This window comes from Urtica dioica, chromosome 8, assembly GCF_054948205.1.
Source record: "Urtica dioica subsp. dioica isolate 48M chromosome 8, U.dioica_male_clone48M_v1_H2, whole genome shotgun sequence".
Classification (NCBI taxonomy): Eukaryota; Viridiplantae; Streptophyta; class Magnoliopsida; order Rosales; family Urticaceae; genus Urtica; species Urtica dioica.
This window is the reverse complement of record NC_142763.1, coordinates 27,876,093-27,890,383: the sequence shown is the minus strand read 5'-3', so window position 1 is coordinate 27,890,383 and position 14,291 is coordinate 27,876,093. Positions and strand designations below refer to the sequence as shown.

Here is a 14,291-nt window from a genome sequence, read left to right as displayed (position 1 = left end):
TTGAAGATCGTTGGAGATATCCAACGGCTCAAATTTTTATCATTCTCATTGAAGTCTTTTCGATCCCGTCAATCCCTAGCACCTCTCCACCACCACAAAACACGTCAGGTTGTTTAGTGTAATGTTAATCTCTTTTCAGGATTCAAATTTTTTTTTTTTTTTTGAAATTCAACTAATACGATTTTTAATTTAAATTTCTTAGTCTACCAACTACGTGCTGTAGAAAACTAAATGATTAAATATAAAAAATGATGTATATTTTATAATAAAAAAAAATTGAGTACAATATCAATTTCTAGTCCATATCCATAATTTATAACAGTTCCACTTCATCATATGAGAGAATTTACGTACGTTTGGTCACACAATGAGGTAATATTGTCACCCCCTACTTAGGTAGTTGCTAGAGATTCTATTTTCGCAATATAACCCCTTAAGTAACCATAATTGTTCGAGTTGAAATAGCTTGTGTGTGTGTGTGTACTGTATATATATATAGTGTGTGTGTGGGTGTTTATATGGTCCGTTATTTACAAATAGTTTCTATCATAAGAAGTATTTTTTTCCGAAATTTAAGACGAACACTACAAGTCCCAAGCTTCCATTATCGATAAAAGTCTTTAACCGTGACAAAATTGTAAAGATAGAGAAACGAAATTACTAGAGTAATAAAAAATAACAATTATTAAAGAAAAAACATGGATTGGTCTTCAAGACTTCGACGACGAGGACGACGATGCATCGTTGTTTGGATTCCGGTCTTTGGTTTGAGATGTTTTCACATTTTCAGCTTCTCTGTTCATTCTGTCAATCTGTAACGCAATACAAATATACATGAATTTATTTTCAGTCAGTTACAATAATTACTAAAACGGATAAATAATATTAAACTGTTCAAATCTGAAATATTATGTCAGTATTTTATAATTTAGTTATAAGTATATACAAAAATTACATAATATTAAGAAAAAAGGATGACATGTGACCAGGCTGAGAAAGAACTCAATTGAGTAAATTTTCCATTATATAGTTAGTGGTATTAGTTATAATTAGGATTAATTACCTCGTTGATCATAGCCCGAATGGTTAGATCTGGAGGCGCGTTAGCTGGGTATTGAGCTAAAACATCTGTGTTTTTGCAACCACACATATACCCGCCCGTCGATTTTTTTTTTCCCATTTTTTTTCTTCTTTTTTTTCCTCAACTACACTCAATTCAAAGAACCTAGGAATGCGACGAAGACACACACAAATGCAAAATTATATGAATTTATGGAGACAACTTTATAGTTTTAGAATGAAGTAATAATTTTCAGAAACTTCCGTTTTGTTTATGGTAATTTTAGGATAGGGAAACCATGGTCTTTAACTGATTTTTCTGCTGGTTATATATGGTCTTTGCTTTTTTCTTCCTTATTATATTTGCAATATTGGCATATATGCATAACAATTACTTTTTTCTTACTTCCGTTTTAAAAAAAGGACATGCATGCAAGAAATTACTTTCAGAAATTTCCGTGTTGTTTATGGTCATTTTAGAAGAAGGGAAACTTTGGTCTTTAATTGATTCTTTCTTAAATGCTAGTTATATATGGTCTTTGCTTTTTTTTTTTCTTTCTTATTATATTTGCAATATTGGCATAAATGTATAACAGCATAATAAATTAATAAAATCTTGTCATCCATTGATTTGTCCGTAAACTCTTTCTCAAACTTCGCCTCTCATTCCAATTGATTCAGTTATAGTTATTAGACGAAAGTTTTAATTACATACTTCTTTATTGACCATAAAAGTGGAAAGGTTTAGTTGTATCCCTTTAAATTTTTAATTTTTGAAGTAGACCTGAAGTTTTCTTAAGATAAATTCTTTACACCGGCATCTGCCCAATTTATGATATAATATATATATATATATATATATATGTATGTATATATATATATATGTATGTATGTATGAGATCGTCAATGCATGTAACCAGTTTAACAGGACAGACAGGGAAACAAGATTCCAGACATATATATGGGATTGTAGAGAACAAGAAAAAAAATATACTTTGGTCGGTCAACTGTTAATAAGATTATCATCAGGCAAAATGTACAGAGTCCCACTGTATCTCAATGCTATAACTAACCAACATATGACATAAAATTATAACAAAATACACAATCATAATCATCATCGTAACAGCGACATGACTACTCTTTGGAGGACTTGTTGATGAGAGACTTGTCGAGTTCTTTGTCCCCACAATTATACGCTTCTCCTTCAAGTCCTTACTCGCATTCCCAGCCTTGAATATGTCAATCGAGTTATGAGCATATATACCGTCACACTTCCCGGATGGTACCGGGACAAAAATCCCGGTACCAACTTATCTTCATTTATGTTATTTATGAGATGGTTAGGCTAAAATTTGAACTTCGGGTTTAAAGGGACCATATGCCCAACTCACCCTTCCATTAATTTTCAATGGCTATTTAGCTACTAAACCATGAACAAAAAAAGCGTTTGTTTAATTTTTTTTGGATAGTTACGGATAAATTCTAATGATTTTTATTTAAATCTGCATATATATATAAAAGTTATTGTAGTATATGTATATATACTTGTAATAAAAAAAATGTTAAATCAATCCTTATAATGGGTTTGGACTTTGGATGGGTTTAATTAGTATCTATTTAAACTTTTTAATTTTATTTTAAACGGAACAAAAAAAATGAGTTCGAGCAGACTCACAAAGTTTCATATCAATATTCGGGCCCGGGGGAGAGGGCGCCTCGCTTTTTGCGTCTTCTTCCCTTTCCGGAAACCTCTTCTTCTCTGCTTGCTGTTGCGATTTTTCCGTACGCAAGTGCACGTAGTCGCTCAAGTAGTAAAGTTCGTAAGTACGAGTCGATCCCACGAGGAAAATGTTTGATTAAATTGACAAGATTACTAGCACGAATTGAACCCGATGATTTGATGATTGTGATGGTTATAAAAACGAACGAAAATTAAAAACAATTAAAATACGAAAGATTACGATAATGAGAAAGCAAGAACTATGGCTTCACAAGTTATTCCTATGGTTTGGATTCGGGAATTAAGCACTAAACACACACTCTTATGTTCGCTAATCACACTCACGATAATGGTAATCTAAGATTTCTCTCGAACATCTAAGAATCTAAACCTATGCCGGGATATCTTCTCTCGATCTCAACCCCTAAAAACAACGGCTAGCATTAAAAACAAGAACGTTCACACGACTCCGAAACAGCCTAGCTATGTCTAGCCTAGGAATGTATCCCGGTAAATTAACCCTTGTGCACGACTAACCTAATCTCTTCCGAGCATTAAGCAATCCTAATATCATGAACACGGTAGCTAATCGAATTCAAGCATTACACACGGAATTAAAATAAGCAAACATGATAGAGCATATGAATATTAATTTGACATGATCGAATCCTTAACCATATTCCTAACTTGCTACACCATAGCCCTTAATGAATTTAGTGCATGATTGAACGGAGAATAAACGGAGATGAATATAAAGCAATCATGACTAAAAACTGAATCATATTAATAAAAACGGGAGTTCCAAAGATTCAGAGAATAGAGATAAAAACTGTGAATGATGAAAACGAGATTGTGGCGACGATGATCCTCTCTGAATGCTTCTTCTCTCCCGGGATTTTTTTGCGGCCGAATGAACACAAAAAGTAAAAATAAAAGCAAAGATGTGTTTCTCAATAAACTAAAGTGTTTTTGTAGGTTTCCTACGTTTTTCGGAGCTCATATGGGCCGTCGGATCGCATCCAACGGCTTGGATTACACTTAAAACGCGTGGCAAATAAGTTGGATTCAGGTCCTGTGCGCCGCACAACCCTTCCTGTGCGCCGCACGGGTCGTTTCTGGGCAGCCTGTGCACCGCACACCAACGCACAGGGTGAGCGTACAGGGTCTTCAAATTGTTGTGCGCCACACAGGGACCGCACAGGGCAAACGCACAAGACTCTGTAAGTTTGTGCGTTCCCTCGAAGGTCCGCTTCACCTTGAACCACTTATCTTGAGCTCCGGGTGTCGGAATCGAGATCTGAAAAATGTTCTGAACTCCTTGTGATTGCCCCGTCGTCCTCGAATGCTCTATTTGTCATTTTTGAACCTCCAAACTCTGAAAATTACGAAAAACACTCCAAAACACATGAAAATGCTCTCGAACTAACTTCTTTTCACTTCCGAGAGTACAAACAAACACGTTTATAACGCGTTTATCACTTGCTCTCCGAGCTCCACTTTTCTGGCCGGCCGCCGCCGTGCTCGCGCGGCTCCACCGGTTCCAGATCCGTTTGCTCTATGCCACCGGATCCAGATTTGTCTCCTCTACGTCACCTGATCCAGATCCGCTCCTCTGCTGTGCTCGTGTGCTCACCCGCCTGCATTGGTTCCTGATCCGCCACCAATTCCTAATTCACGCCTCCGCTGGCTCCAGATCCGCCACCGCTACACCATCAGTTCCAAATCCACGCCTCCTTCGTGCTTGCGTGGTTACCCCGGTTCCAGATCCGCCATCGGGCCCATGTTTGCCCGCCACCTCTCTCCTCGACATTGGCATCTCATCCCGTAAGAGCCTCTACGTCTCGAAATTTCTCTACCGCCGCCGTTTTTTGGTTGTAGTAGAGCTGGAGGCGTTGGGGTCCTTCTTGTGTTTGGTTCCATCGCTGGTGCTATTTATTTTTTATTTTTAGTTTTTTGTACTATGTTCATTATTTTTTGTGGTCTTTGGTTTTCGATTGGGGACGAGTTGGCTGTTGTTCACCTTCCCGCTCGGGATTCTCTGTTAGACTTTTGTCTATACAGCCTGAAGACATGTTTTTTTGGTCAATGGACCGCGGCATAGTCTGCCATATAATTCTCTTTTTTGGACGGCGAGGGAGCCATCTCGACATCTCGGTTGTTGTTTACCTCTCATGAGTCATAGTTCTCTTTATAGGTTTACTTTGTACTCTTTCATTGAATTGTCTCGGCTACTATGTAGGAATTTATATCTGTTGCGAATTTTCTGTATTTACTCTTTATCAATATCATCAATAATACATATTTCGTTCTAAAAAAAAATTCATATCAATATCCAAATCTCATTGACTCGGTGAACGTTTTGTCACCTGAACTTGTCAAATAAGGTCATTGGGGTCGAACATTTAAATTTTATGACAAAAAATAGGCAAAATAAATCATATATAAAAAAATTAGAGATTTCGGATATATAAATAATCAATTTAGGATCAATCCGCTAAAACGCGTAAAATCTAGAAATTATAGTATCCATTCAAACTTTAAAAAAAAAAAAAAAAAAAAGAGTACGAGACTCACAAAGTATATTGAAATCCCAATATCGTTGACTCGGCGATGTTTTCTCACATAATTGTGTTAAAAAAAAAGGTAACTAGATCGAACATTTAGACTTCGTAAAAAAATGACAGAATTTAGGCAAAATAATATCAAAATTTCAAAATGAAAGGACTGCAGATAAAGAACATAAAAATGAGTACAAGACTCACATAGTTTTCTTTTCAAAATCAAAATATCGTTGAATTGCTGATGTTTTCTCACATGAACTTGTCTAATTAGGTCATGAAGTCGAACATGTAAATTTTGTGCAAATTAAATCATGTATATAAAAAATTTCAAAATTCGAGATTGCGAATGTATTAATAAAAAATTAGAACCAATCCGCTAAAATGCATAAAATCTAGAAATTGTCGTATCCATTCTATTTATTTTATTTAAAAGAAAAAAAAAAGATCATACAAGATGAGTATGAGATTCACAAAATTTCTTATCGAAATCCAAATTTTGTTGACTCGGTGATGTTCTTCACATGAACTTTCCAAATAACGTCATGAGATCGAACATTTAAATTTTATAAAAATAAGAAATTGACTTAAATTAGGCAAAACAAATTATGTAATATCAAAATTTCGAAATTAGAGACCGCAGAATTATCAATAATAATACAAAATAAAAAAAATAAAAGATTAGGACCAGTCCGTTAAAGTGTGTAAAATCTAGAAATTACACCTGGCAAATAATCACAAAATCATAATTATATTCAAAGAAGACATTCAAAAATTTATAAAGTTAAGAAAATTTATAAATAAACAAAATCCAGACTTTATAAAATTTTTAGAATGGATTAGCAATAGGTCAATAGGGTCATGTTAAATAGTGTGTATATATATATATATATATAACATCAAATTCCACATACAAACTTTCTTTAAAAAAATCAACATATAAGCAACGAGTCGTTCCTCCCTTTCGAAGCCGAGAAGATTCTATCTCTTGCCAGGCCGCGTGTTGGAAAAGAAGACTCGATTGTGTGGCACTTTGATAAGCGCGGACTTTATACTGTACGAAGCGGCTATCACAAAGCGCGAGAGACCAGCAACAAGACGGAGAATCCGGGCCCCTCCCGGCGTGGTACTGAGGGCACGTGGCGGAACGTTTGGTCGCTTAATACTCTTCCAAAGGTTAAAATTTTCCTTTGGCGTGCTTGTCATGAGATCCTTCCCACGAGAGGGAACCTAGCCCAACGCCATATCCCGATTGACGGCTCCTGTCAGTTCTGTGGGGGACAACTCGAATCCTCGGCTCATGCTTTAATTTTTTGTCCACTGACAAAGGATGCGTGGACTCACTCTCCTTTTGAGCACATTCGGGAGGGGAACCAACATATGCGCCTCCGAGATGTCTTTGTGACCACGGTGAGCCGTTTGTCGAAGCACGAAGCTTCTCTTTTCGCAGTTCTTCTCTGGGAAATCTGGAACCTAAGAAACAAGCAAACCCACGGGAAAAGGAGCGGTTTTGACCAGGCTTTCCAGCGAGCACGCGCTATCCAGGAGGATTTTGAGCAGGTAAATAAACAGCAATTGAGCCAACGCACTGAGAATGCAAATCCCTCTTGGTCCCCGCCGACGCAAACAAGATGGAAGATGAATGTTGATGCTGCCTATCCATCAGAGGGGTCCGTTATGGGTCTGGGAGGATGCATTAGAGACACGAAGGGGTGTTTTGCTGCGGGTTTCAGTAAAGCCAGACCGAAGGCGTCCTCCGTGCTTGGAGCGGAGCTGGAGGCTTTGCGGGAGGGGCTGGAATTTGCGGCGAAATGGGGCTTCGTTCCTTGCGAAATTGAGTCGGCCTCCTGAAGTCTCACGACCCGATTGCGACGGAGGACGGCTTCACCATCAAGGATATCATCAGGCTGGCGGTTCAAAGTGGCTCTAAGTTTAGCTTTATTAAACGAAGTGGTAACAGTGTGGCACATGTCATTGCACGTTGTAATTTATCCTCTGATATTTCCTCCACTTGGTATGAGGAACCCCCTTCTTGTATTACTGATCATTTGTTGGCTGATTTGGCCTTCACCCATTCTCGGCAGAGTTAATTAAAAAGGTCGTTTCTCTAAAAAAAAAAAAATTCAACATATAAACATCCATTAATTATCAGCATCATAAACCCTAGGTATATTAATGGACCTTTATTTATCATCATAACATTATTATAATAATGTTCTATTTATCGTTTCTTGTTATTTTTAATTTTGTTAATTTATGTTTTTAAGAAATTAAATATTAAAACTGCAATGTGTTCAGGCTCAATTTTAAATCAGAAAGTAAGTGAACTTGGGATACTAATCTTACTTTTTTTTGTGTTGCTCTCTTAATAGGCCATATCACATACTTTAATTTGATAAGACGACAAAGGAAGTATACATAAAATATTATTTTAAATCATTTCCTAGGGAAGTAAACTCCAATTTCTAATGTCGGGGCTTTTATGGGACAAACACAATTAGATAATAATTATTTGGTTCTAAGAAAATTCCAATGAGGGCATTTGGTCTAGTGGTATGATTCTCGCTTTGGGTGCGAGAGGTCCCGAGTTCGATTCTCGGAATGCCCCTCACGGAGCACTATTCTATTGAATAGTGTTTCGTGCTTTTTTATTTTATTTTTTTTTACAGAAAAAAAAATATTGAATCCTAAACACAAGTAGTGTTGTATCGATTTTTTTTTATCAAAAAGATAAAAATATTTTCAAAAACTTTAAATACATTTGTTCAAACCTAAAAGTATTGAACGACCAGTATACATATGTGTTTAATGGCTCTCCTGTAGTATTTTTTTTATATGATATATGTAGTATTTGAAACCGAACACAACAATAATATATGTAATGCTTTTACTTCTTGATTCTTTTATCTGTTATCACTTAGAAATTTAGTATAAAGTATTGAACGACCAATATACATATGTGTTTAACGGCTCTCCAATAGTACTTTTTATGATATATGTGCATGATCTAGTTTGCTTCGAACCGGTCAAAAAATTAAATTGGAACGATTTAAATGGTTTCAAAAAATTAAACAGGGTTGGACCAAATAAAACAAAAATGGGACCAGACCAAATCGATTAAAACGGTCCGGTCCAGCGGAGACCGTTTCAAACCAATTTAATCCGTTTGAGGACAAACTGTTTTGGACTATTTTAGATCGCTAGACCGTATACATATGTGTTTAATGGCTCTCCTATAGTATTTTTTTTATATGATATATGTAATATTTGAAACCGAACACAACAATAATATATGTAATGCTTTTACTTCTTGATTCTTTTATCTGTTATCACTTAGAAATTTATTATAAAGTATTGAACGACCAATATACATATGTGTTTAACGGCTCTCCAATAGTACTTTTTATGATATATGTGCATGATCTAGTTTGCTTCGAACCGGTCAAAAAATTAAATTGGAACGATTTAAATGGTTTCAAAAAATTAAACAGGGTTGGACCAAATAAAACAAAAATGGGACCAGACCAAATCGATTAAAACGGTCCAGTCCAGCGGAGACCATTTCAAACCAATTTAATCCGTTTGAGGACAAACTGTTTTGGACGATTTTAGATCGATAGACCGTTTTAAACATGACCGTTTGAGACTACGTGGTCTTTCGACCTATTTTTTTATCATATTTTTCTTAAATAGTAATCGGTCCGATTTAGTTTTGGACCGGAACATTTTAAACATCCGGTTCGTTCCGGGTTAGATCGCAGTTTAAAATATTTAGATCGGACCATACCGTAAAAAAGTACAAACCAAACGGGAGTAGTGATATTTTAAACTTTTAAATTAGAACCTTTGTTCTAAAAATCAGTGGCCCGGTCCACCGATTTTTCTTTGCCGCCCTAGTGAAACTAATGTTTTCCGAATTATAGACAATCATTTTTTATGATATATATATATATATATATATATATATATATATATATATATATATTGGTTTCAAGATAAATTTCCCTTTTCTTTTCCGAGGCCGCTTAATTTGTAGTAAAAAAACGAAGGGGAAATTACAAAAGTAACTGTTTTTAAGTGTAATATTTTAAAAATAACGACTATTTTAAATGCTTTCAGATTAATATTTTAAAATAGTAAATGATTATTTTTATTTTAAATTAAACTGTAAATAATAAATAAAATTAAGTAGAGCCCAAAATAATACACAAATATTTTTAAAAATATGATAAAAAAAAGTCTGTTTACAACTTAAGAACAGATAGTAAAAGCTTTTAAATATGTTCGTTTTGTGATAAATTGCTACCAAAACTATTTCCACGAAAACGACACCGCTTTCCAATATTTTCAAGCTTCAACTATATTCGTGTATACCTTTGTAAAATAGGTAAAAAAAAGTAAATCGGTTTCTGAATCTCGCTTAGATTCCCGTGCCAAACTGGTACGACGATGCTTATTTGATTCGAGGGTTTGATAATTAATTTCTCCGATGCCAAACAAGGCGTGGCGTGGCGGGACTATTTAAATGAAAGGCACTGAGAAGCAGAGCTGGGCAAAATCTCCCTCCAATGTCGCTTCCCACTTTGGAACCAGTGGACTCTCCGTCGCCATCTCCACTGGATTCACTCATCCTATTGGTATATATATACATATATATATATATATATCATTTTCTTTTTATATGTTATGGATTCTCGTAAATCGAATTTCTTCTTCTCATTGTTGGAATCCTCGTCGTCGTTATGTTATTCCTGTTGCGAATCGTGGCTAGCTACACTATTGTGCTGTTTATACAGGCCAAAAAAAACAAAAAGATTAATTGAATTTGATCGCCTGCTGTGAATGCACTTTTGTAGGTGACTCTAATGTAAGATTCATTATGCTAAAATCTACACATTTTGACTGGTTATAGAACGAACTTATGTATGGTTTTTTTTTTTTTTTTTATATATATATATGTAAACAGTACATTAGTTTATTAAGTAGATGCACTGTTACGAATCTTATATACGATTGCGCTGGATTAGCAGCTTGGTAAATCACGGACAATGAAAGTTATAGCTTTGTCTGTGGATTTCTAGTTCTAGGATATTGAAATGTCATAATTGAGATTAATAGTATGTTTTGGCACTGAGTACGGCTTGAAATAAAAGATGAAGTAATTGGTTTGTCGCATGTTTTTTAGCCCCGAAAAATTTGAAGAATTCGTCGGAGAAAAGATACTTATTTGTTGTCATTGCAAAATAAATCAATGCAGATGTACTCAAGGTTAGGCTGCAGATGCAACTTGTGGGTCAGCGGGGTCATTTGACTGGAATGGTATATATTGATAATTAGCTTAGCTTTTCACGTGTTCTTATGATCTGATTTGTCAAATTAAGTTTTTGAATTTTGTCCATGTACTAACAGAGGCAAATATGTGTTCAAGTATTGAAAAACGAAGGGCCTAGATCTTTGTACCTGGGATTGACGCCCGCGTTAATAAGGTCGGTTCTTTACGGTGGTCTCCGCTTAGGATTGTACGAACCCTCAAAGTATGCTTGTAATCAGGCTTTCGGATCCACCAACATTGTCGTCAAGATCGCTTCTGGTTTGTTCTCCGGTGCCATCGCAACTGCTTTGACCAACCCAATCGAGGTTTTGAAGGTCAGACACAAATCATAATAAGCAATCTGTATTTATTTGTTAGTGTCTTGTTTCGATTTCCTTGTTTCTTACAACTGAATGCATTCTCATCTTTTTACCAGGTTCGGTTACAGATGAGTTCGAACTCGAGCAGAGGAGGAGCGGGAGAGGAATTGAGGCGAATCGCGTCTCAGGAAGGAATGAAGGCTCTGTGGAAAGGAGTTGGGCCTGCCATGGCCAGAGCTTCTGCGCTGACGGCATCGCAGTTGGCAACATATGACGAAACCAAGCGGGTCAAGTTCTAAGCCAACGCTACTTTTCTTCACTTTGAGTATCCCACGAAAGTAATTTCCAAATCGTTCGGTCCAATATTTAATTGGTCTCTGGAAAGAATTTCTGGTCTATTACACTTCTTTTTTTTTTTTCTTTTTTTTTTAATATTTGTCCCAAAACCTTTGCTTTTGCAGATTCTTGTGAGATGGGCATCACTTGAGGAAGGGTTTCATCTTCATCTTGCGTATGACATCTCAACCCACTTTCATTTTCTTCAGATGTTTTAACGTTCTCCATATTAACTGACTTTGTAGTTGGTGCTTTTTTTATAATTGTCATCTAGAATGGTTTTAAAGATAACTGGAATAGTAATAATAATAATAATCAAGTAAAAGTTTGCGCGATAAAGATGGTCTCCTAGAGCATGTCAACATGATGTTGAAAAATCTGTTACTTCCAAATGTACGAAAAACAGTTCATAAACTTTTAGATTCATTAAATTTCAGGCTAAAACAAGTTGATTGTGGTTAAAATATAAATTTTGTCTGGCCTAGAGAGAAAGAGAAGAAAAAACCCAGCCTAATAAACGGACTAAAATGCTTTTTCCTTGCATTAATTCTTGTGTATTTATTTTCATGACCTAGAACTTTTTTTATTATTAAATATTATGTTGGTGAATGTGTTTACCACTTAGCTAACTTTTTATACTTTTGGGGTCATTATTTTGCTTTCGATGAAGTTCAAGTTTGGTTGCTGGTGGAATCAGCACCTTGATAACAGCTCCCATGGACATGATCAAAACCCGCCTCATGTTGCAACGAGAATCTAAAACAGTTGGCAACTACCGAAATGGATTTCATTGTGCATATAAGGTAACTGTCAAATGTTCATTTTTTTATAGTATTATTACTCTTCTTCCTTTCAAGGTTTTAATTGTTGATCTGCAGCAACTAGACAAAGAGCAGTGTCTGTCTCTTATACTTTTCACATTCAAATTTATTTGTCTGTTAAGTTGGCTTGGTGATATCGGAACCCAGATTTACTAGTCGGCAGTTTTAAAATTTAGCGAACACATGTCTTAACTCTTGAACTTGACAAAGTATGTGTGTTTTTTCCAGGTAGTCCGTACAGAAGGACCTAAAGCCCTTTATAAAGGGTGAGCTTCCTGTCATGCCATGCTTCTTTTCACCTTTCATTCGTTTCAGTGTTGAGAAAATAGCATTACGTGTAACTTGGAAGTGTTATTTTCTCCGATATTTATTTGCTTCAAATCTTTTATCAGGGGCTTTGCAATTTTTGCACGGTTAGGTCCGCAAACAACAATAACATTTATACTCTGCGAGAAGCTACGCGAGCTCGCAGGATTACGAGCGATATAGCAAGATTTCCATTGCCTCTGATATTTGGTTTCTCTCTGATTGATCTTATAGTATAGCAGTGAGTTTTTTCAGATCAGCATAAATTACCACCATATTCATATTTTTTTTTTCTCTGTTTTTCAACTTCTCAAATACTATTTGTTGGATATACCATTCCTTGGGGTCCCAATTATGATATTCTTATATTGAGCTTTTGCCCTAGATTCTGGCTGTCCAAAATAAATTATTTGATTATGAATCCCCTTCTACTTTTGCATTGATGATATTATTATTATTATTATTATTATCATGACGATGCAACTGTTTTTTTTTACCCCTTATAAGTAAATGAATAAAAAGGTTCTTATCTTTTTCCTGATTACTTCTGGGAAAGTTTCCTCCGCTTTGAAAAGTGTGGGTTTGTTTATTTATTTATTTTTTAGGACTACAAAAGGGCTTGGTTGAGTTAGCTGAGCTGGAAGCTTGTTAAAGCCACGACACGTAATCAAAATTTGTCACTTAGGTAAACCTAATATTTCGTTGACTTGTGTTAGGACTTGATCAATGACTTAAAGCTTCTGATAGGCGTTGCATATTTATGAGTACGACCAGTTCTAGTCTTCGTCAGCGTACCAATAAAACTCTTGTCTGTTCTAAAATCTTATCTTACATGACTGGGAATTCATAATAAGGATTCGGAGTTCACACTCGAGTAGGTAAAAGACAAATAATTTTTAATGCAAGTTTAATATCAAATTATTAGTTAACGTCCAGGGTCTTAGAAAATTGTATAATCGTGATTTTTGACTATCAGTTTTGATATATTTGGCATCTACGTGAACCTGTCGACAAGAGAAATTTTTTGACTTCTCATCCGTGGTATATCATAATAACCATAACCATAATTAATACTAAAAAAGTACATTTTACTATTGTTAATTATTGGTATATAGTATTGTTATGATTATGAATTGTATTCATTTAATTAATTTAGATGGGTTATTTCTTTAATAAAATAAAAATTTGGGTTAAAGAAGGTAAAAGATTGGTTAGTTGTAATAAATACTTGTAAATAATTGATTATTTCCGTTCTTTTTCTTAGAAAAACAGTTTAATGAAAAGTATGTTATTATTTTTACGGTTGGTGGGATGAAGTGTTAACCGTTGGATGGCTTCAAAAGAACATCTTAAAAGGCATGTTAACACCTTAGGGACTCCCTATATCCTACATGGTCATAGGTAACTGATTTGCACCATATGGTGTTTTTTTTCTGGCTGCAGATCACTACCACATAATAATAAAAATAAAAATAATAATAATAATAATAATAATAGTTGTTATACCGACGTCGCTTTTTTGAAAGAATGTATTTTGGTTTAAAAAAATTCGATTTAATAAATAAATAAGTCAATCCTAACCGAGGATGTGTAAGTTTCTTTTGGTAGAATTGAGATGAATATGTAACGAGAGCGTGTTTTAATGCTTATTTCCTGCTTCCTCATCCGTTATTGGCATTTCGTAATAGTCACTCCTCTAGCCGAGCTCATGAACAGAGTCGTTGCATTTGTTGGGATGTTAATTTCGACAGAATAAATATATATTGAGCGGATATATTATTGGATTCGATTGGGATACGTTTGTGGAAGTTTTTCAAAGTGTTGCAGATTCTGTTGCAACAGTTCTTGTGACAAATT

At 35.2% G+C, this 14,291-nt stretch overlaps 1 protein-coding gene and 1 non-coding gene across 3 annotated transcripts; both read left to right on the top strand.

Moving 5' to 3' along the window:
• Positions 1 to 7,876: 7,876 nt before the first annotated feature.
• Positions 7,877 to 7,948, top strand: TRNAP-UGG (transfer RNA proline (anticodon UGG)). Its single transcript has one exon. It is a non-coding gene; the product is annotated as a tRNA-Pro (tRNA).
• Positions 7,949 to 9,746: 1,798 nt separating this feature from the next.
• Positions 9,747 to 12,928, top strand: LOC149388851 (Mitochondrial substrate carrier family protein). 2 transcript variants are annotated; one of them, XM_089623503.1, is made up of 8 exons: positions 9,747 to 9,977; positions 10,598 to 10,659; positions 10,750 to 10,986; positions 11,088 to 11,258; positions 11,433 to 11,482; positions 11,984 to 12,110; positions 12,357 to 12,394; positions 12,521 to 12,928. In XM_089623503.1, the coding sequence occupies exons 1-8, from the start codon at positions 9,866 to 9,868 to the stop codon at positions 12,615 to 12,617; spliced, it is 894 nt and encodes a 297-aa protein (XP_089479629.1). In that variant the 5' UTR covers positions 9,747 to 9,865; the 3' UTR covers positions 12,618 to 12,928. The 2 variants fall into 2 exon arrangements, with proteins under 2 accessions (XP_089479629.1, XP_089479628.1); XM_089623502.1 differs by having other exon boundaries at positions 11,978 to 12,110.
• The last annotated feature ends 1,363 nt before the right edge of the window (positions 12,929 to 14,291 follow it).